This window comes from Peromyscus maniculatus, chromosome 3, assembly GCF_049852395.1.
Source record: "Peromyscus maniculatus bairdii isolate BWxNUB_F1_BW_parent chromosome 3, HU_Pman_BW_mat_3.1, whole genome shotgun sequence".
NCBI classification, from domain to species: Eukaryota; Metazoa; Chordata; class Mammalia; order Rodentia; family Cricetidae; genus Peromyscus; species Peromyscus maniculatus.
The window spans coordinates 77,532,663-77,556,826 of NC_134854.1; the positions used below are offsets into that span (position 1 = coordinate 77,532,663).

Below are 24,164 nucleotides of genomic sequence, written 5' to 3' on the forward strand. Positions count from 1 at the left end.
ATTTTTTAACATTTAAATAGGAACTCATGCAGAGATTTTATTATAATAAAGCTATACAAGTCTCAATCTTGACACCAGCATCCTGATGTGGATGTCTACAGGCATCTCCACTTAATCAGGCCCAGTTGCAAAAACATCACTATCTCCCTCGTATTCAAGATAGAAGCCAACACAATTAGACAAGAAAATAATCAGAGATATGAGAAGAATCAAAGTACCCCCACTTTGGGGCCATAATAGGACACCTGGAAACTCCAAAAGAATCCATGGCAAAAGCTGGCACAGCTGAAAAAGAATTAGGTAAAATAGCAGAATTTAAAATTAACATAAGATAACCATCATGAAATACCAATAACACACTCTAGGCATAGAGAGAGACATATGATGTCATGCATTGCCGGTGGGCATGCAAAGTAGTAAACCACCTATGAGAAGAGGTGTGATTATATTTATCAAAGTTACAGGTTTACTTAGCTTGTGAACCAGAATCTTATTTCTAGTCAAGTATCCCAAATAAATGCTAATAAAAATGAAATTTTAAAGCATTTGAAACAGAAAGTGATGAGCAATCTTTGGCATAATAGACATACAAGAGACAAGACACTGTGGTAGATAAAAATGACTACCACTCCTCTGGCACTGCTGGTAGCAACCCAGAACTAATAATCCAGCGGCAATGTGGAGGTGGTTAACCTAGTCAACTGGCACAGCCATTGGATGCAACACTACACAATGAAGAATACTGAAGTGTATGCCGCGTCTACTGTATTTTCTGATCTCCAAATGTGATGGGTTTGATGAGAATGTCTCCACACACTCAGATGTTTGAATACTAGGCACCTAGTCAGTGGCACTGTTTGGGTAGGTTTAGAAGGCATGGCCTTACTAGAGGAAATATGTTACTGAGGGTGGGTTTTTTGTCACTTGGGGTTTTAAAAGCCACGTGCAATTCCCAGCGTGCTCTTCGCTCCCGGCTTTCAGTTCAAGACGTAAGTACACATTTTGCTGCTCTGGGCGCCATGCAGCCTGGCTGCCAGGCTTTCCCACTGTAATGATGATGGACTCTTACCCCTCTGGATCATAAACCCTTCTTTCTGTAACTTGGCTTGGTCACGGTGTTTTATCCCAGCAACAGAGAAATAATGAATATACCACAATATGAATTTTGTTGGGGGGGGGGAAGCCAGCTGTAGTGGTGTGCACATGTAATCCCGGTACTCAGGGGCCACGACAAGAAGACTGTGAGTTCAAGGCCAGTATAGCTATGTAGCAAGGCTCTGCCTTAGGAAAAGGAAAGAAAAGAAAAAGGAGAGAGAGAGGCAGGCTATGCACAGTAAGTTACTGTTACTCTCACAGGAAAGGAATGGGGATGAACACGCACTGTGTGTGATTTACTAGCCGTTAATCTAATAAGAAAGGAGCCAGGATGAACATGCACACACGGGATAACTTAGAGAGTTTATTTTAGCTAACAGTTCCCAAGGAATAGATGCCCATAACGGCAGGGGATGCATGGCAGCAGATGGCTAGAGCAGGAAGCTGAGCGATCACACCTCAATCTCACACAGGAAGCAAGGGAAGTGAAGCAGAAACACTAAAAACCCGCCCCCAGTGACATACTTCCGCCAGCGAGGCTGCTTATTGTAAAGGTTCCATCACCTCCCAAAACACCACCACCAACTGGGGACCAACTGTTCACCTATGAACCGATGCGGGACATTTCTCTGTAAACCGTGGCAGAAGGCTAAACCAACCAAAACAAAAGAACAAAACCACTTCGGAAATGAGGTTACCTATGGAGAGAAAGAAAAGCCATAAGGGAGCAAGCTGGACTAAAATGTGTCTGTCTTATTTTACACAGTCATCTTTGGAATTATGTATTTTCCTTAACCATAAAACAAGGACCATAGTGATCACAGAATTCTCCATGTGCCCTTGTTGTTAAGGCTCCGAGCACATCAGCATGAAAAATGGAATTGGTAGAAATGGCATGGCCATCTGAAAGGTAAGCAGGCTTCCAGGGACGAAGTCGGGTGGTTAGCGGCAAGGACAGAAGACATTCTGAGGAGCGGCGGGACTTTAGCACTCACCTCAACTCTGCTCTCAGCTTCGTGCTCAGCAGCCGGGAAGTACACCACCTCCTGCACTTCGTCTCTGGGCCGTGCGGAATTTTTCCCAAACACCACCAAACCATCCTTAGCTCGAGGTGGCAAAGCCACGAAACAGTAACTTGGAGGAGCGCCAGACATCCTGCAAAGAGAAGAGCGGTGAAGGCTATGGCAGCAGGCTGGGCAGGGGACACTCCAACTGCCTGTGCGTGACCTGCACATCAGCAGCTGATGCAGGCTGACGGTTGAACTGCTTGCAGCTAACTCAGAACAGGATCCCGGCTGGCATTCATCTGGGGAATCTGAAGCAAAATTTGCACAGTTGCAGAGACCACGCATGCTTAGTCCTTCGTGGGGCTAAGTAAACTCAAATTGGCAACAGGCCATGGTGGCAGCCGAAAAAGAGCAGTGATGTAAGAGAAAGGAAAAGAGGTTATTATTCCTGGCATCACACATGTGCATGCACACACACACACACACACACACACACACACACACACACACACACACACACCACACCACACCACACCACACCACACTGCAATCTGTCATATGAATAAATGAATAAATGATATATAGTTGTCTTTTGGTATTTCAGGAGATTGATGCCAGGACCCTGCAGAAATGCCCAAGTCCCTCATTTAAAAGGGTGCAGTATTTGCTTATAACCTATACACATTTCCTGCAGGCTTTAAGTCATCTCTAGATTGTTTAGAATGTCTAACACAATGTAAATGCTACATAAATAATTCATATACTAAATGGTTTGGAGAGTAATAAGATGAAATCGCCTGTGCGTGTTGAGTTCAGATGTAATTCCCCCGTGCTGTATTTCTGTCCCTCAGTTGTCTGAGCCCACACACATAGAACCAGCAATGACACAGTGAGCCAACTGTCCCTTGTAGAAACGCCCTGGACCAGAGATGCATGGTGGCCACCCCTTAACAGATTTGGGCATTATGAGGAAAATGATTTGGAGATTTGAAAGGTATGGCCACTCTTTTAAAATAATGTTTACTCTGCCTCAATGGCATAATATGCAAGTACTCTGGGTTTTCCTCCACCTCTATGTTGGCTCCTGAGCTGGCTTCTTCTCACTTCCCCTGGTGGGGGTAGGATGCAAACATGCCCAGAGATTCCTTACACCAATAACTCCGACAGCTAAGCCCAGCTCAGTTCTCAACTTGAGTTTCCATCTCTTCCACTCAGCTACCTCTCTGAGGTCCAAGGCTGATCTTTCTCAAACTCGGTCCCTTCTCCCAGATCTCAGGACCAGCTCCACCATCCATCCTATTAGAGTGCCAAGCCTCAGAAATCATCCTTACCATCTGCTTCACCATCTCCTACAGCCCTCTGGGAATTAGCCATTCCCTTTCATCCCAGCTGCCACCCCCCCCCCCGCCACACACACACACACACACACACACACACACACACACACACACACACACACACCATCATCTCTAGTCATGATCACATGGGAGCCCTTCAGGAATTTCTGAAAAGCCTGTTTCCCACTTCAAAACGTTCTGCACACTGCTGCCAAAGCAACTTTTAAAAAAAGAACGCATTCAATCATGTAATCTCTGCCTTACATACTTTGAAAGTTGATGACAGCTCTTAAAACAAAGGCCTAATAAATAAGGTCCGATCAGTACGTGTTCCCCTGCCTCGGCTTCACCTCACTGCTCACCCTCAGCAGCGCACAGGCCTGTTCCCAGTTCTCCAACATCCCAGGGCCTCTGCTCCACTCCCACCCTCACCCCATTCATTCCGTGCTCCCTAAGTCTCTGAGGAATTCTCACAGCTTCCATTTAAATTCCAACACCGTTCTAACTCAGGGAGCACGCTACACCTCTCACAAATGCCTGTCCTTTACTTTTGAAGTAACAACCACAATCTGAAATACCTCTCTAACCATCTCATTATCAACACTTGATAGTCTCTCTCTCTCTCTCTAAAGACCACACACAAAATGAAAGCCTCAAGTCTCTTAACACACCGCTACAAACCCAGATCCACACCCTGTCTTGTGTGGAGTAGGTTTTCAATAAACAAGTGTTCATTTCTTGTTTTCTAGCATTCCACAAGCTGGAGTTTCTGTCTGCGAGTGTCTGCTTTGCCATCCTGCCTCAGCACCTGGCCTCAGAGACCTTTCCCTTGGTCTGCTTGCACAGCAGGATCTGATTCAAAGCTGCTTTTTTTCCAGGAGAGTTCTAGAAACTCGGTTAATTAGTCAGCATCCGTGAGTACTAACACACTCAGTTTTTTTCTAGAATAACATACATTTGTTGCTTGTAAATATATTTATTCATCTGCTTCAAAAAAAAAAAGCCCTTGAGGACAGGACCCATGCCACCCAATTACAGTAGCCCCCTCTCCAAGCCCAGCGTTAAAGACACTCACTGAGTCCACTTTCTGTCTGGGCCATCAGTTGCTCAACTAAATGCATCGTATTTTATGAGTCCAGAATTCAACAGAAGTAAAGCAGCAGCCTCTCAAAAGCTCTAGACAGCAGTTCTCAACCTGTGGGTTGTGACCCTTTGGAGCCAAATGACCCTTTCACAGACCAATGGACCCTAAGACCATTAAAAAACACAGACATTTACATTTACTATTCATGACAGTAGCAATATTACAGTTACGATGTAGCAGCAAAAATAATTTTATAGTTGGGGTCATCACAACATGAGGAAGTGTATCAAAGGGTCGCAGCATTAGAAAGGCTAAGAGCCACTGCTCTAGACTGAGACTAAAAGCTCAGCTCTACCGGCTACCAGCTGTGTGACCACGGGCAAACCAATCTACCTCGCTGAGCCTTGGTTTCTCGTCTGCAAATGTTTTGTCTCACCTCACACGCTTCTTACAAATGTCCAAGTAAATGACCCGGAAGACATAGTTTGTAAATGTCAAAGGCTGTGTAAATAGAAGATACCATGGGGGCTGACTTTTAAAATAGGGCGGCAGTCCAAACTTCCCCTGAGCAAGCCAGTCAAAATTCACTAGCTTCACTCACACCTACAGCAATCAAGTCTCAGAGTCAGCCATGTTTAGAAACTACCTTACTAGCTCTATCCCCGGGCTACTCCAAGCACAGGTCTTTCATTTAGAAGAGGTATTTGCAGAATACACAAAGCCCAAAGCTTTTTAGCAAGCACTATTCTTCTGCTTGCTCAGTAAGTCAGCTGGCTCACTGGGTCAAGTGACCATGAAGAGGACACAGACAACAGAAGCCAGCCAAGGAAGGTAGGGATCAGGGAGGCTGGCTTTTTCATTGGGTTTTGTGGACATCAAGGAATTCTAGAAGGTAGTGTAATCAATCAATCAATCAAACAATCTCTCTCTCTCTCTCTCTCTCTCTCTCTCTCTCTCTCTCTCTCTCTCTCTCTCTCTCTCAACCTCCCCACCTTGTGTGTGTGTGTTTAGCTAGAAGAACCCACAAACTACCTCATAACCATCAGCTGAGCTAACTGTCACTTTAATGTGCCTGAGTCCCATCTACTAGCCTCAGAGATGACTGGGCAAGACTTCTAGACCAGCTGATGATTGAAAAGTCTCCAGCCCCTGGTGACCACTAGGCTTAACAATTTACATTTCAGCTGCCGTATGTGACATCTAAGAACTCTGATAGGTGGAGTGGCCATACTATTTCCGAAAGAAACCCAGACATGGAGATTTCCACATCAAGGTTTCTGCTAATCCTAAGGTACTTTGGAAACACTCCCCATTAGCCTGGTGACTAAATATGTGATCAGCCACTAAAACTGAATGATTGCCAATTGTATGGCGTGGTAGCAGACCGACCCCTTTTATTCTAGCATTCTGAAGGAAAGAGGAACTCTGTGAGTTCAAGACCAGCATGGTCTACATAACCAATTCCAAGCCAGCCCAGACTACATAGTGAGACCCTGTCCCAAAACAAAACAAACAAACCACCCCGACCCTCACCACCCCTACCCCTGCTAAAATTAGGAAAGAAGAATGGGATGCTTCTGGAGACTGGAGAAAACGTCAGGAAGCAGCAACTGAACTGGTCACAGTAGCTCTGGAGAAGGCACTAGACATTCTGAACCGATATTCTTTTTACCGCGATGCGAATATCATGGTGCTAAGGCAGAGTCCACAAGGAAGATGACCTCATTTTAACCTGCAACGTTTTGTTTACTTCCTCTCTTTGGTTTATGAGTGATTTTTGATGCCTCCATTTTTTTTTTCCTTCAAACTTCCACCCACTTCCTTTAAGCAGGCTTGGCTTCCTAGCCCACAAAAAAGTGCTAAGTGTGCAGGAAAAGTCCATGAGGCCTCAGCCTTACACAAAGAACTATAGCAACTGAGTCAAGCTGGGAGCAGGAGAGGTGGCCCTCCAGGGAAGGGCACACCAACTGGTTATCCAGTGCCAACAGTCAGTCCTGAACACACACACACACACACACACAAGTAACATTATACAGACTCAATAGGTTATATTTAGGAATATATATGTGTGTGTATATATATATATATGTGTGTGTGTGTGTGTGTGTATATATATATATATATGTATATATATATATATATGCATGCAATAATGATTAGTGAAAACAGAGGCCATGAATTTGAAGGAGAGCAGGAAAAACTATATGGAAGGTATGGGGGGGTAAGGTAGAAAGAATGTAATTATAATCTTTTTATTTAAAGCTGTGTGTGTGAGGTGTAAAAAGAGACTCACTGGTGGCAAAGGTGGCATCCCTGTGCCATCAAGACAGCCCTTCCCAGACCCCATGTTGTGGCCCTCTTGTGGGTTACAGGATGGAATATGTGCATCGCACACAGTAAGGGCATAAGCAGTTCAAAGCCGGGCTGTATATATTTGCGCAGACACATATGTGTAGACACTGGATTGACACAGCGTTCCACATTCACCGTGGGTTTCAAGGGAAAAAGCCTTAAAAGCAGCTGGCTGAGGGGTAGGCCTACGGAATATGGCTGCTTTGTGGCAAAAGCTAATTAGGATTCTTGCCAGGTTAGCAATTCAGTTCTAATTAATGAAACACTCCAATTTAACTCCCATCAATGGCGATGCTAACCGGCATCTCCCAAGTCCACGCTGGGAACCCTTTAAAGTGCATTTGTGCTCTCCAGGTTCTCTGAGTAAGTTCTTCAATTAGTTATTTAATGGCCGTGCACTGGAGGAGAGGGGGCATTAAAAGATAGGAAGCTGGGATAAGTATCCCATTCAGAAATATACAAATGCCTTGTGGCAGGTAGAGAAAGGAAGTCTGATTAGTTCTTAGATGTCTCAGTGTGAAAAAATATCCGGTATGTTTTCTCCCAGCCAGTTATCAGGGTAAGCCAGCAGCTTTCTGTCCAATTAGCTCTTTCTGAGCAGTTGGAAGTCTCTTTCTTGGCTATTAGTAGTAGCTAGTCAGTTGTGGCTAATGAGTACTTGAAATATGTTTAGTGGAACTAAGGAACTATATTTTTAAATTAATTTAATGCTGGATGGTGGTGGCACACACCTTTAATCCCAGCACTCGGGAGGCAGAGACAGGAAGGATCTCTGAGTTCGAGGTCAGCCTGGTCTACAGAGCAAGATCTAGGACAGCCAGGGCTACACAGAGAAATCCTGTCTCAAACAAACAAACAAACAAAAACAAAACAAAATTTAATTTAAAATTCAGCAGCAAACCGTATGCTAATGAATAAGCAAATCAGAAAAACACAAATATACATGAGTATCCCTTTGCCCAATGTTTCAGACCTCAGATTATTTTCAGATTACTGGACATAAATATATGATGAAATACGTTAGAGGGACCCAAACTTTAAATACAAACTGTGTGACGTTTCCCATACACCTTATACACATAGTCTGACTGTCTTGATGGACCTATCCTCTGAGGGCGGATATGAAATGTCCTGTTCTGGAGTTGGTTCAGACATGGAAAGTTGCGCTCTTGGGTACATTAGCTGCTTTTCTCAAGATGTGACTATAGGCCTGACAAGAAGCATCCTAACAGCAAAGGGTTTATTTTGACTCATAGTTCTATGGTGATCCAGTCCATCGTGGAGGGGAAGGGATGCCGACAGGCACACAAGGTGGCTGGTCACACTGGGTTCTCAGTCAGGAAACAGAATAACCAGAAAGTGATGCCTGCTTCCAGTCACCCACTTCCTCCAGCTAGGCCCATCCTCTAGCTGGGGACCAAGTGTCCAAACATATGAGCGGAGTTGAAATATTTCATATTCAAACCACAATATCAGATGTGGTGTGCCCAACCTGTACTATATGATTTCAGTCCCATCAAGGAACCAGAACAGCCAGACACCTAGAAATAGAAAACAGAACCACGGGGCGAGGGGGGTGGGGGGTGGGGGGAGCGGAGTGGGGAGACTGGGGGCTGGAGAGATGACTCAGTGGTTAAGAACACTGACTGCTCTTCCAGAGGACCCGGGTTCAATTCTCAGCACCCACATGGTGACTCACAACTGTCTGTAGCTCCAGTTCTAGGGGACCTGACACCCTCACACAGACGTACATGCAGGCAAAACACCAACACACATAAAATAAAAATAAATAAACTACAAAAGGAAGGAAGGAAGGAAGGAAGGAAGGAAGGAAGGAAGGAAGGAAGGAAGGAAGGAAGGAAGGAAGGAAGGAAGGAAGGAAGGAAGGAGAATGGGGATCGCAGGGTTTGATCAAAAAAGGGAAGGAAAAGCCGAGCGGTGGTGGCTCACGCCTTTAATCCCAGCACTCGGGAGGCAGAGCCAGGCGGATCTCTGTGAGTTCGAGGCCAGCCTGGTCTCCAAAGCGAGTTCCAGGAAAGGCGTAAAGCTACACAGAGAAACCCTGTCTCGAAAAAAAACCAAAAAAAAAAAAAAAAAAAAAAAAGGAAGGAAAGCATTTGCATCTACAAGATGGACAAAGTCCTGGATAGCAGTTACACGACAGAGTGGATGTACTTAATGCTGCCATTTAGAGATGACATCAAGGACCACTGTATGTGTATTTTACCACAATTCAAATTCTAAAGTTAAATATCTGCATGTGCTTGCTCTTCCATCCCCAGGACAGCTTCAGATCTGTTGCCATTGCTAAGCAAAGACTCCCTAGGCGCAGCCCTTAACCCCCCACGGGACCTCCTTAGGATTCATGACTTCCTCTTGGGGATAAGACTAGAGCTCATTCAGTACTGCTGCCTCTACCAGAACTCAGCCTGTGCCTGGTGGCAGGAGGCTGGCCTGCAGGCTTGTGGGACTGGGTTTGTGCTCCTGTAACTAGGAAACGGCTGCAGAATGTCTAGACAAGGAGGGAGGAAGCTGCATGGGAGAAAAGGGCTTTGTCCTCAAGCTCAGGGAGGGATTATTGAAAACATGAATGCCCCAAGCCTGGCCAGGGGGTTCTTTGTATGGCTGCCAAACTGCCCTGGCTCTTTATCTCCACCAGGCTAGAGTGATCCCCATCAGTCACCTCAGCCAATGATAAGAAAGCCTTGAGTTACTGGAGAGGAAGAAAGTGACTGTCCATCCGAGCTGTAGCTTGTTAGTTGTCGTGCACATAACTGTGCAGACTGCCTTTCCTTATACTGCAATGAAAGCCAATGGCCAGCGGGTCTTCCCTACTTCCCACCCTCCGAGGAACTTGGAATTCAAAGTCTGTGAAATAGTACTTCCCAGAGAGGCCAACGAATGATCTTTTCAGTGGATAAATTCATCTTTAAAATTATTGACATTGCTGCTGAATTGAAAATGAGACAAATGATACTCATTTATAAACTGAGTCTTCTGTTATAGCTTTGCTATTGAAATAAGAAGGACTACTGACGTGTCTGGGAAAGGAGTTACCTAAAAATCGGGGTGTGAGTTACCTCAGACTCAGCAAACTCTGCCAACGAGAGGACAGATTTTATGTGGTCCTTTGGAGTTCAGGAGGCTATAGCATAAAGCTCCACAGCCGGGGGTATGTGACCCTAGTAGCATGGCTTTGATGGAGGGACTACCGAAAAAAGACCTCAGAAGGTGTTAACTGGGTGTGTAGCCAGCTCTCCTACACTGAAAAACAAAACAAAACAACAACCCCTATAATCAACTCAGAACAACAGAGGAGCTATTCTGGCTCACCGTTTGGGAGGTTCTAGTCCATGGCCTACAGATCCCACTGCTTCTGAGCTCATGATTAGGCTTATGGCAGGTAGTGTTGCTCACTTCCTGATTGGAAATGAAAAAGAGAGAGGAAGAGGCTGAGCCTGCTGCTGCATGAAAGACCCCACCCCCACCCCCACCCCGCCCAGTGACCCATTACTCCCCATTAGCTAATGTAAACAATAATAGGTCCAGCCTATATTGTTTGCTCCCAGGGTCCATGGAAGTCTACCAACCAGCTGAGGATTCTAATCTGAGGGCTATCAAATGAATCTAAGCACACTGAGTTCTTTAGTCCATTCACTTTATTCTTCTAAGTCAATTCTATCTATGTAGTTTCTTTTCTGCTCTCTTACTTAGCTCCTCTCAGTCCCGCCTGCGCTCGGTCCCTTCTGCTGTTCTCTTATCTCTATCTAGTTCTTTCCATCTCCGTCCTCTTCTCTGTTCTTCTCATATCTGTCTAGGTCTTTTCCATCTTCTCTTCTTTACTTCCCTAAGCATATATGTATAGAGATCCATTCATTAACAACTTGTTAGTAAAAACTACAAAGTAAACTCTCAGGGACAAGTATTCTGATAAGAGTCACACTTGGCAAAGACTTGGTCAGCTTAATTGGTGATTGACAACAGCTGTAGGTTGTAAAAAGTTCTAGCTCTTAAAGGGATAGCTACAAGGGTTACAAGGAAAGAAATTAAACCAGTGAGAGATTTAAGAAAAAGTCAAAAATATATGTACCATTTTATGCGACTAATAATATCCAGACATGATTAGTCAGTTAACAGCCTTTTTTTCTGTTAGTCACCTGAATCTCAGCACCTATATATAATTAGTCTACTGAGCTAAAATCTTGCATTAAAACTGGTGTAGAAATAAGTACAAAGTGTTGTTTTTTTAATCAGAGTAGGGAGGTGCTGGTGGAGGAAGCTTAGGGCAGCATAGGTGCTGTTGATCTCCTGAAGGACTGAGATATACCCAGGCCAGACATCTGCACTCTCACTTCCGGTTCATTACAATTCTTCTGAGGGGTTTTGATCTAACAAGGCCAGGCACCTGCAATTCCACTCTGTGAAAGTTCTACAAAGACACTTTGTCCAGCCAATATTTACCTTGTCAGTGGCTAAGGATGGAGAACAAGACCTCTAAGTGTCTACAGTTCACATGGAACAACAGACCTAGTTATGAAGCATATTTTAGTATGTTTCTATTCATAAAAATTGTACAGTTAAATAAGAAACCATCTTCTTGACTATCCACAAATATGTGTGCCCATGAGATTGAGATGTAATCGTGAGATTACATGTACACATAACATGGGAATGCACAGTAAATGGGGAGAATCATAGCTGTTATTGCACAAGAAGTTTACAACAAGAGACAGCCAGTTCATTCAAAAGGCAGTAATTCCACAATGCCTTGTGTGGTGGTTTCCTCTAACAGAACCCTTGGATCTGATAGGTTGACCTTCTGAACTCTAGTTGTCACTGCTGTGCACTCTCATGGACTTTTGTTACCAGCAGCTCTCAATGACTAGGCCCACCCTTAAAAATTCCACCATCTCTCAGTAGTGCCACAGGCTGGGAACATGGAGGACTGGGGGAACACACCAGACACTAACTACACAGTGCAACAGCAGGTTACGAGCCCATGTCACCTCAAATCTCAGCCTGAACTCTTCCCAACTTGTGGCAAGAGCTAGAGGGTGTATGCCAGAGCTTAAACATCTGCCTCTGACAGTTAACTGCTGGGTCTTCGGCCCACATGCTTCCCAGCAGTACAACATGGGCCTGCAAACTGGCTGGTTTGAGCTGAAGTGTTGCCCTTTAGATAAAATCCTGAATTTGCAACTAACATTTGAAGACAGACATTCAGATGTTTGGCCTCTTCTGACAACTCAAAGGTCTGGCAAGATCTATTCACATCCTGCCTGGCTCCAAGACTGGAACTGGGTGGGAGAGACAGGCTAGGGTTCTCCCAACTGTCCCCGCATCCCTCCATCCCCAACCCAGGGCCAGTCAAAAATCCACGGGATCTGGTTTGTGCAACTGTACTCTTTTCTAAGGTCTGTCTAGCCCTGAAGCCCCATGTGCACTAGAGCATGAGACAGACATGCTGTAGAGACACACAGATCCTGTTTCCTATCCTGACTCCATTGATTGAGTCTAAAACAGTGTTGTCTGGAAATGAAGACAATCCCTCTACACAGCATAGCACACAGGTTTATGAGAGGTAATGGAACATTCCTAGCACTGTGACTACATACAGTGAGCACTCTATCAGTGCTTACTTCTTGTCTCTCATTATTTAGTGGTGATAATAATCCTAATTATCACCAATCCCACAGCACCCTTCTCAGTAGTGATTGGCATCTAGATCATCAGCTATATTCCTATTCCAAAGTCCAACTTAAGCATACTGACTATCCACTGACATGAAATAAAAGTACATCAGAGGATGCCATCAGTAAAACCAGCATTCTAGAATACTCTGTGGAACAAAGTTGGCTTCTTCAACAATAACAATAAACGAAGAAAGATATTTTAAAAAGGGTGCAAAAAAACCCAAATAAACAAACACACAAACAAAAACCCCACAGATGGAGGGACAAAATTCCTTAAGATACACACCCAGCAATTACATGGAGCAGCACTTACTTGGATCCTAATTTAAATAAATCATACAAAAATCTTTTAAGGCAATTGGGCTAACATGAACAACAAATAGATATTTGATGATATCAAGGAATGATTGTTAATGTCCTATACAGTGTCATGATACTGTGATGACCTCCATTTAAAAACAAATGATTTTTAAAAGCCCATGTCTTATATAGGTGTAATGGCCAACACCATCTAGCCTCAGTAACTAAGAAGGCTGAACTGAGTGAGTCATTGGAGCCTAGGAATTTGAGATCATGCTGGACAATATAGCAAGACTCTGAGAAAGGAGAGAGAAGATTTAAAAAAAATCCTCATCTAAAAGGCACGTGTTTTATAGAAACACACATACTATGTAAAATGCTATAGAGGAAATAATTCGGGATGCAGAGGTAGTGCTCAGAGAAAACAAAAATGGCTGAAATAAAAGCTGAGCTAGGTGATGGGCAGGAACATGAGGTCTGTTCTACTGCCCCCTTTCCGTTTGTGGATTCTTGAATTGTCCTAGAATAGGCAACCTTTCAAGAAAAGTAAGGCTGGCTGGCGGTGCATGCGTATAATCCCAGCACTCAGGAGGCTGAGACAGGAAGATCACAGGTTGGCAGATACATAGTGAGACCCTGTCTTCAAAGTCCAAAATATAAAAATATAAAAGCAAAGCACATATTTAGAATTCTTACAAGGTTAGAGGAAACACTGGGCTGATCCACTGGAAGGGATGCTTGCCTACAGTGTGTACTTACAATTTTGGGGGTGTCCTCACCCCGAAATACCTTCAAATACCTTCTTGAAGAAATGTTGGGACAGGAAGGATAGGAAAGGGACTTTCATTTGGCTTGGAATGATCATGCACTATGGGAAGAGTAGAGACTCAGGTCCAGCTACCTTTCCTATACCCCACTGTGTGTGTGTGTGTGTGTGTGTGTGTGTGTGTGTGTGTGTGTGTGTGTATGTGTGTGAAAGTTAGGAAATACATAGGGGCAAAAGCTACTGAAATGACAAGAGTTCACACAAATACGAATATGACATCGTTTAAATCGTTGTCATCTAAGAAGATGCTGGAAACAACCCTCAGGAAATGTAAGGGAAGTGGGAAGAGTGGTGAGAAGAGGTACACAGTGCACAGGGCTACAGACAGTACTCTACGTGGATTTTCTCCAAGCATTTCCAGTGTTTCCACATGACATGGAAAAACCTGGACCAACACAAGTTTTCAGTGGAACAGTTGCAACAAAGTAATTTGTCACTCAATTTACCGCAGCTGGTAACTGTGGCCCTGTGACAGGGGAGAGACTCTGATGGATATTGGTGAGCAGTGAAGAGCACTGGCTGCTGTTCCAGAGAGGACTCCGGTTCAGTTCCCAGCACCCACTCACAACGTCTGTAACTTCAGCTCCAGGGGACCCGGCGCCCTTTCTGGTCTCCGATGGGATCGCATGCACTTTGTGCACCTACGTACATGCAGGCAATCATTCATACACAAAATAAAAATAATTATTTTAAAAGGATTCTGAAGTGAAGAGGAGAAATAAACTGAATACAACCTTTTTCATTATTATTTAATTCAGGAAGGAGTGGACACACAATTTAAGTGTTACCCAGGCCAGGGAGATTAGATAAATATGGTCAAATCAAGTTCCTTCAAAGGAAGATATTCTCTTATACATGGCAGGTTGAAAAGTAATTCCCCCGTTTTTCAAACAGGATGGGGAGGGAGAGCAGAGAGGGAAAGAATGTAAGACGTTAATGGCATGAGTTAGAAACACAGTGTCAGGATAATTACTTTATAGCTACAGTAAGGCTGCTTCAGAGAGTCAGACAGACCCACGTTCTGGATTCTGTTCTTGAATATCTTAAGTTCTTCATATGTAACACGGACCATGATGTCAATCATACATAGCTATATGCAGATCCATTTGGAAGAAAAGTCCATTAAGAAAAAGAATACCGGACCAGGCACGGTGGTGCACACCTTTAATCCCAAGTGGATTTCTTAGTTCGATGCCAGCCTGGTCTACAGAGCAAGTTCCAGGACAGCCAGGGCTACACAGAGAAACCCTGTCTCAAAAATAAAAGAAGAAAGAAAAAGAAAAAAGAAAGGAAAGGAAAGAAAAAGACTACCTTAAGAACAGAGTCCTAGGGCTAAAGGAGGAGAAGTGTGTTTGAGAGCGCAGAGGCCCTTGGTCATTGCCTAGAGCCCGCTCCGTGGGAAACACCGAGAGCAACCATGAAAGCCACCTCCGGGCCCTTTCATCCCCTTCTGATCTCATTCCCAACACTGCTGTCACTGTGTCCACTGATTTGGCAGGTTGCTTTGAATCACGACCTTCCCATCCCACCATCTGTTTCCCTCTCCATCTAAACAATGTGCTGTCTATTCTAATCTTTGGCCATTAGTGTGATTTGAAACGTACCTGTAATTCTGTAAACTGGGGCTTTAAAAACAATCCTCCCCATTGTTCTTAAAATGGAAGCTTAGAATTTACTCTCACAGTAAAGCAAATGGCTTAAATATCCACTTTCTACAGAAGACATAAAATAATGTATATTACTATATAAATAATACAGATCTTGCTGGTATGAAATGAGATGATTTTACAATCAACAAAATGAAATTTAAAACTTCTTGTAATTATCTATTAGTGCTGGAACTATTTATTGGGTTTTACCGTTAACAATTTTTTCCAGTTTTATTATCAAAAAATAATCTCTATATTAAATGTGCATATATTAGTATTATATGCACAAAAATATACATGTGCACACATACATATAAATATGCATAGAAATACAAGCATATGTGATGATAGATATATACATAGACAAACAGATAGTGACCTGAAAGGATTAGACTATAACTCAGAGTTGAGCATAAAGGTGTAATATAGAAACAGAAACTTTAAATTTCACTTTATCTGGTTATGCAGCCTTAACCTTTTTTTTTAAATAGTGAGGTCATATTCCTTTATTGGTCCTTCAATTTTTTTAAAAATCAGATTAATTCGGTGAGTAAGAAAGACATTTTAAGATATTCCATTAAATATTTCAGGTCACTAGGCCACTACTGAATACAATCAAAAAACACACGAGGGCCTCAAGATCATACTCAGCTCCTGGTTGCTACATTTTAATTAGGAATTTTCAATCAGATGAATTGCCAACATGTATTTCGAGCCTATAACCCCTCACAGGTATATGTTCAGCTCAGGGGACATGAAGCCAGGGTGTTCTCAAGGTCTTTGTCTTTAGAAGAAGGATGTGCCTGTGTGACCAGAGAGAAGTGTGTGCCTGTGTGATCAGAGAGAAGGTGTGCCTGTGTGATCAGAGAGAAGGTATGCCTGTGTGACCAGAGAGGAGGTGTGCCTGTGTGACCAGAGAGGGTAGTAACCTGATTTCAACAATGATCAAATCCCTGGGGAGTTTTCCGGACATCTTGCTCACACAAGGGAGCAGAGGAACAGGGAGACTTAGGTTAAGCATACAGTCAGTGAGAACAGAAGAATTACCTCAAATCCTTTTCCTGGGTTCAGGTGGGGCTGGGCTATCATCTTGTCATCCTGACTGAAAGACAGCCTGAGTGATGCAGGGGAGTGATGCTGGGAGTGGAGACAGGCAGAGATGACTAACACACACCTAAGTTCTTACCCTCTTGGACCTCAGGAATCTCACCTGCTACGAAGGGAATGGGAGCATGTGGCCTTGGTGATGCCACCAACAGGAACCTTGTAACCATGTCTAAGAGCCACCCACCACCGCCAAGAGGAAAGCTCTTATAAGGCTCAGGTGGAGGATGGGTGTGGGAGGGAGAGAGGAAGAGATGTACAGGACAGAAGAAGGCTATGCCCATCACCCTGACAGAGGCATGAGGACTAGGCTGTGGCTGATCAACCTCAGAGATGAACAAAATTGTAAGATTTTATGTGGACAGAGGAGATCTAAAGGGCAGGGAATGTTCCAGTTCTTTGCTGTAAACATCCAGTGTTACTCGGAGCGGTTAATCCTCCCTAAATGAATCTGTGGATTCAACATGGCAGCAATCAACATTTAAATAGGGCTTTATGGCAAAGTGTGTCCAAAACGGTCTTGAAGACCTGAGGGCTGAGTGCTCCGTGGTGGAGTGCGTGCTCAGAGCCTCGTTTCAGTTCTTGGAGCACCCCCAAAATCTACGAAAGAAAGGGGAGACTGATGTAGAAGTTTCAGAAGTGAAAAATCAATGAAGTGGGTTTAGCCCTGCATGATATTAAACTACGTGACAAAGTTTCGGTTTTAGGATGGTTTGACAATGACCCAAATAGAACAGACTGGGCCGGGCGGTGGTGTCGCACGCCTTTAATCCCAACACTCGGGAGGCAGAGGCAGGCGGATCTCTATGAGTTCAAGGCCAGCCTGGGCTACCAAGTGAGTTCCAGGAAAGGCGCAAAGCTATGCAGAGAAACCCTGTCTTGAAAAAACAAAAACAAAAACAAAAACAAAAAAAAAAAAAAAAAGAACAGACTGGAGGGTCCCGACATGTAGCCGTGCATGGTGCTGACATCTGTTTGAAAGTGAGGGAAAGGATGCCTTAGAGGTTCTGAAAATCATTGACTCTGTCAAGTCTTTAAGCTGTTTTAAAAAATTGTAACATCACAATGTCTGGATGCATTTTAAAATTATGAAAATAATATTAAAGAAGGAAAAGCCTACTAAGTGTTTCAGTTTCATCCCAGTTGCTATGGTAAAAATATTCTTGACAAAAGCAACTTCAAGGAGAAAGGATTTATACTCTACCTCCAGTTCTAGATAGTAGATAGTTCATCACGGCTGGAAAGGGAAGGCCGGCACTTAAAATGGGTAGTCACAGGTAGACTGCATGTATGCCTAGTACTCAACTTGATTTTTCCACTCTTAACCCAAACCCAGGGAATGGTGCCCCGCCCACGCACAGTGAGCTGGTCTTCCCACATCAATTAAGATATCAAGACAATCTTCCAGAGAATTGCCTACAGGCAAACCTAATCTAGATAATCCTTCATTGAGACTCTCTTCCCAGATGGCTTTAGGTTTTATCAAGTTGACTATTAAAACTAACTGTCACAGGAAGCAAGCAAAAAAATGAATAAATTATTCAATAGGAAACAGAGAAATATTACAGACTTATAACAACTTAAAATTCATATGACAAAACTTTTAAAATATAAGACAGGGAAACACATTTGTAACATCCACCAAAAAAGTTAATTTTCCTAATTTATAAAGAATTCTTATCAATCAATAAGAAAAACCCACTTCTAAAAAGAAAATATGCAAAGTCTAGATCCCAGATCAACAAATACAAAGAGTCAAGGAATGTTCTAAAAAATATTCAATTGTACCCATAACTGAAGAACTATAAACTAAAATACAGCAATCATCTTAATATAAAAGGTTACAAAGTGTTTAAAATTTGGTAATACTCAGTCTTGACCAGGGAGTGGGGAAAGTAATTGAATAATTTGGTAAAATGTAATTTACTTAATTGTAGTTTAGAGCTAAAAATGACACCTTGGGCCTATCCACCAATCTACACTACAGTGTAAATTACTCTATTCTTCCGACTAGAGTTTCATTGACTCCCACTACTATCCAGTTTACTGGACTAAGGGAGAAAGTAGGCCCCGTGTTCAGTGCTCGGCTTGCAGCCTCATGTCTGTGAGCCTGTTTACTGTGGCATCACCCTCTAGTTGGACAACGTGGGACACAAGAGCAGAAAGGAGTCAAGAAGGCACCAGGTACAGAGAAATGGCAGATGGCAAGAAACAGTCCTCTCAGTTCAAACGCTTAGGCCTTGTGTTCAGTCTGTGTGACAGACTACAGACTTCTACCCAGGCATCCTTGAATGCAACAAGAACACAGTCAACGTCCATGCAGTCAGCAAGAGCAAGACCAGGCCATGTGAAGGTGGCAGATTCTCATTTTGTTTTTCCAAAGGAGACAAAACAAGAAATGAGTGACTTGTTCAAGGACATACACCTGATTAGAATAGGGCCAGCACTAGGACCCAGGCACTCCAACTTGCAGTTCAGGCCCCTTTCTACACTGGGCTGCAGTTCCCCTCGTGTGGACATGTGAACATGGCCAGATCAGGATTGACAGGTTAGACTGAGGACAAGACAGGAGCATTAGCAGTCCATCCCTGCTAAGCACCATAACATCTGCCAGCATCCACTCCAGGGGCTCCAAGTTAAGGGACACTGCACAGTCTGCTTATTCTATTTCAAAAGATCTCCTAGGGCCGGGGCATAGCTCAGGAATAGTTTGTGGTTGTAGTTGTACTTGTCAACTTGACATAAACACCTGGGAAAAGAGTCTCAGTGAGGAATTGGGTTGGCCTATGGGCAGATCTGTAGGGGAGTGCCTTAATTAAATTAATTGACATGAGAAGACCCAGCCCAGTGTGGGTGGCACCATTCTCTAGACAAGGGTCCCAGCATTGTATAAGAGTAACAAAACCAGGCTGAGTACAAGCAGTCAAGCAAGTGAGCATGCGCATCCATTTCCCTCTGCTTTGGAGTGTGGATGAGACGTGACCGACTCTTTCAAGGCTGTGTGGTTTCGACCTCCCCACACCGTTTCTCCCTTGAGTTGCTTGCCACTGGGGTATTTTTATCACAACAGAAATGAAACTCAAAGAGAGCCCTGGCCAATGTGCACAAGGCTCCAGGTTGGATTCCCAGCACCAGAAAACAAACAAACAAAACAGAGAAAGAGAGAGAGAGAGAGAGAGAGAGAGAGAGAGAGAGAGAGAGAGAGAGAGAGAGAGAGAGAGAGAGAGAGATGGATGAATCTCCTGAGTTGTTCATGGCCACCACAAATTTCCCTCTCATCCAATGTCACCAATCACTCATCCTGTCTAGTCTCACCTGATCCTCCTCCTGTCTCTTTATATCCAGTGTTACAAGCAATATCAGGAGCCTCTTGTTAACCTTCCACTCTACAATGACCCAGACCAGCACTGCCCAACAATATAATACAAGACAGACATGAGCCATGGGCACGTAAGGTTAATACTGTGTGGTAACCACATTTTGAAAGGTAAAGAGAAGCTGATGAACATTTGTAATAACATACTTTACTTAATCCAATATTTATAACATATTACATCAATGTCCTATCAATATAAAAATTACTAATGACAAATTTTACATTCTTTTTCACATAAATTTTTTAGATCTGGTGCAAATTTTACACTCACAAGGCATCTCTTTTGGACTAGCTACATTTTAAATGCTTAAAAGGCACAAAGTCAATGTTCACCATACTAGACAGCGTGGAACTAGAAGTTCCGTGAGGTTTTTTTTTTTTTTTTAAAGATTTATTTATTTATTTATTATGTACACAGAAGAGGGCGCCAGATCTCATTACAGATGGTTGTGAGCCACCATGTAGGTGCTGGGAATTGAACTCAGGACCTCTGGAAGAGCAGTCGGTGCTCTTAACCTCTGAGCCATCTCTCCAGCCCCCGTGAGTTTTTAAAATCATATTTGCTCACTTCTACGCTTCCTGTTCTCCAACAAAGGCAAACCTCACGCATGTCTGTCTAAGCAAGGGCTCTGCTACAGAACTACATTCCCGAGTTGTGCTTGTACTTTTGCTTTTGTTTTTAGGTTAGTGTTTGTTTGTTTGTTTGTTTGTTTGTTTGTTTGTTTGTTTGTTTGTTGTGAGGCCAAATCTCACCATGTAGCCCTGGCTGGCCTAGAGCTCAATATGTAGACCAGGCTGGCCTCAAACTCATAGTGATCCAGCTGTTTCTTAAATGCTAGGATTAAAACCTTACTTGGCTTAAGGCTACAAACTTTTAAAGCTTGTTATTTCCAGTTTCTTCAACATGTCTTCACACTCATGCTCTAATACAACCAACAGTTTTAGGTGGCACATGTCACGGCTGTGTCTGTCTTCACGGTGGCGCCTCTCCATACCTGGCTCCTGTCTACCCGACTGTTACAAGTCATTGCTGCATTCCCCATCTCCTGCTACCCTCTTCTCTGTGGTGACTGGCTGGGAAAACAGAATGGCAGAATTCCCATCCCCTCACCACCCTACAGGATGCTAATCCATTCAGAGGACCTAGTTCTGCTCTCGTGGACCCAGGGTCACTGATTCACAACTCAGAAAATTCAAGTTACAGAAAAACCCGGCTACAGAACAGCTCTACGGTTATTTAAAAACAGGTTTGTCATTTATTTTCACATAAAAGTATTTTTACATAAGGCCACTTCTGTTTCTTTGAAAAATAAATTCGTCTAATAGCTGTCCACCAACACAAGACAAGCTACCACTTTTTCAAAGGATCTATTTCGCACCTCAGAGATTTGGTTACAACTAAAATTATGGTTCCTACGTAGACATGCAGTGTCATCGCTAGAAAAAGTGGGCTGAGCATAAGGTGGACACCTTCATAAACTTAAACCGGCCTGGTTAGCCTATAGAGGGACTGCGGGGTGGGGGGAGGCATAATCCCTTAAACACCTGAGTTTCTAAATTTGATAGTTTGCTTTCCTTTGCTCAGATGTTCAGGACCAATCTGCTCGCCTCTTTGGAAAATGAGGCCTGTGGGACTCCGAACAGGAAAGCTGCAAGACCTGGCTAAGTCCTGGCAGTCAGCTGTAGCCATGGGCACGAGCTCAGCTATCCATTCATCCTGCTTTGCAGCCTGCCCTGCGGCCGGCGGCAAGCTCAATCAATCGGTTCCCTCCAGCTCTGCCACCCCTAACCCTTGGGAATCATCTTCCTCTCTGTTCACGATCCCCCAAAGCACCTGCTTCCTCATGCACTTCCTCTTTCCTAAAAGACAAGATGGCTGGCAGTCCTGCAGTGAAAAGGGAAAGATAAGCTGCTGTATGGAGAAAAAAAAAAATCCTGAAATGAGTCACCTTTCAAGAATTTGCAATCCTCGTCCTCGGGCCTGGGTGCTGTCATGCTAAGTCAGTCCTCCTAGAGAAACTAACTCACTGTATTTGTTACGCGTACAGTTCTCCGGTGATATTTACACTGTACACCCGCCCTTCCTAAGAGCCACTTGTAGGTATAAAGTATGTCAGCTGTGCACAGTTGTAAGCTGCACAGCGGACTTTAAAGGAGCCTAAGGAAAATCAGATCAAAACGGAGTTTCGGTTAGGTTTGTACCAGCTCTTGACAAGTTAGGGAAAACAGCGGCAGATCCCCAAACTTCCCACTTGCTCCCCCAGGCACTGCAGCTCGCTCAAATTTAACCAGCTCTAGGAACACTCCGGGCCTATACCCAGGAGAGCCTTTCCTTCCGCTGATTCTCTCCGCAGCTCAAGTCAGGGGCCCGCGGCTGCTGTTGGCTGTGGTCTGCTAGGGTTCCGCCTGGCCTGATTTTTCATGCTGCCATTTTGAATTAGCATAGGTTTCCTCAGCAAGCGATGATCTTTCAGGCAGGCGTGAAGCACAGTATACACACACACACATACACACACACACACACACACACACACACACACACACACACACACACACCAGGAAGAGGCACTTAACAAGCTACAATTACACAGAAAAACCATGCTATTTAACGGAACCCTACTAGGTCAGCTTGGGAGACAGAAAATAATAAGTTGCCTTAAAGACAAATGGATGTGATCGACATTTTTATTCCTAAGTTCTAACCGATTCTCTAAAATTCAAGCATCCCTCTCGCCCTGTAGACCTCACAGTTGTTGCTAAATAATTATGTCGGGACAGAAATAACAAAACGAGGAGATGAAGGTAAACTGGGGTGGACTGCTAGCAAGGGTCTAGACACCTGCTGTGACCCCACCCACCCCCAACTCCAATGCAGGGGTGATGCCGAGGGCGGGGGCGGGGGGAGCAGTGTCAGGTCCCAGTGCATTGGCCTTTGGGACCGACCGCGGACCCCGGGACTCTGAGGGGGCGGCCCAGGCAGCAGCCCCATCAGGCGCCGCAGGTGCATTACACCGGGAAGGAGCCAGGCTTTCTGGGCTAGCCGCGCCTGCCAGCCCGAAACCCTGGGAGCCGCCCGGGGAAGCACGAGACACTTCACCCGGCGCTGCAACTTGGCGCACAGGAAAATCAGCCCTGGGGTTGTAAGACTGAGAGGGAGATGCGGGAAGGACGCGGGGTGGAGAGCAGGAGCGGGTTCTGACCAGGCTGCAGTAGCTTTGCCCCGGCAGTCCCTGGTCTTGAGTCACGCCCGACCCAGGCCACCTCTCAACTGCTCTCCTCTCTCCCGGCCTGCAATTGGGAGGGGAGGCACGGGACATTAGAACGGCAATGGGAAATGTGACTGCCCAGGGGAAGAGCAGCAGCCCGCGCCCCGCGCTCCCCGCGTAGCCTGAGGCTCACCTGCTAAAGCAGCGGGCTCGGGCCGGGTCCTGTGGTGCTGATGCTGAGACTGCCGAGTTGGGAGCGCTGCGGCGGCCGGGTTACTGCGTCTGCATCAGGGGCTGCAGCGGCAGTAGAGCAGGCCACCGCCGGCGCTTCCCGATCTCCAGACTCCCAGCTCTCCAGCCCCCTGCTAACAGCTGGCTGGGTCACGTGACTGCGGGCCCACCCTCCCGCCTCCCTGCGCCCTGGGCCCCAGGACTAGACTGTGTTTGACTGTCACGGCCTCAGAGCCTGCCCCGCCAGGGAGGGGAGGGGACCAGGAGCCCCAAGAGCAGCAGAGAGGGCGGGACTCAATCAGAAAGTGGCTACCTCCTTTCTAGATTTTTATTTCTTGGTTGCACTCTCTCAAAGGGAAGAACAGAGCTTTAAGGAGCCAGGCCCAGCTTCCTCCTGGCAACATTTTTACTGACCCTGGTGTTTGGTCGCTTGTCTGGGCCTTGCTGCCTAGGGGAGAATTCCCTGCAGAGATCTGTGTTCTGCAGCTGGTTGACTCTTGTGTCCAAGTTGTTCCCTGATTTTAACCGATCGTGTTCCTAAGCCAGACTGTGCACCATGCTCACACTTTGTAGACCAAGGGTATACAGCAAGTAACAAAGCCAAGATTCCACACCAGGGTTAATAAACTTTTTGTGGGTGAAAGGATGATGCCCACCTTACTGACAGTGCATCTGGGGCTGTGACTCGATTGACCTTGAATAGATTGATAAGAAAAGGCCGTATCAAACTATGAGAAGAAAGTCCACAAGGAAATAAAAGCAGTAGATCCGCTGCGGGAGAAGACCTACAGCATTTTCCAATAATCAGAGGAACACAAATCGAAGTTTTATAGCCTCTATGGAGGGATTTGGCAATATCTCTCAAAATAAGAACATGTGTAGATTTTCACCTGATTCCACCTTA

At 44.7% G+C, this 24,164-nt stretch overlaps 1 protein-coding gene across 1 annotated transcript in view; it reads right to left on the minus strand.

The window, feature by feature from the left end:
- Scrn1 (secernin 1) overlaps positions 1–23,505 on the minus strand; it is a 62,813-nt gene extending 39,308 nt beyond the window's left edge. Inside the window, exons 1-2 of the mRNA XM_006992176.4 lie at positions 23,223–23,505; positions 2,091–2,250 (exon numbers count right to left, since the gene is read on the minus strand). Of these exons, the coding sequence (XP_006992238.1) occupies positions 2,091–2,249 (159 nt within the window). The 5' untranslated portion in view covers position 2,250; positions 23,223–23,505. The remainder of the gene's footprint in view (positions 1–2,090; positions 2,251–23,222) is intronic.
- Positions 23,506–24,164: the final 659 nt, after the last annotated feature.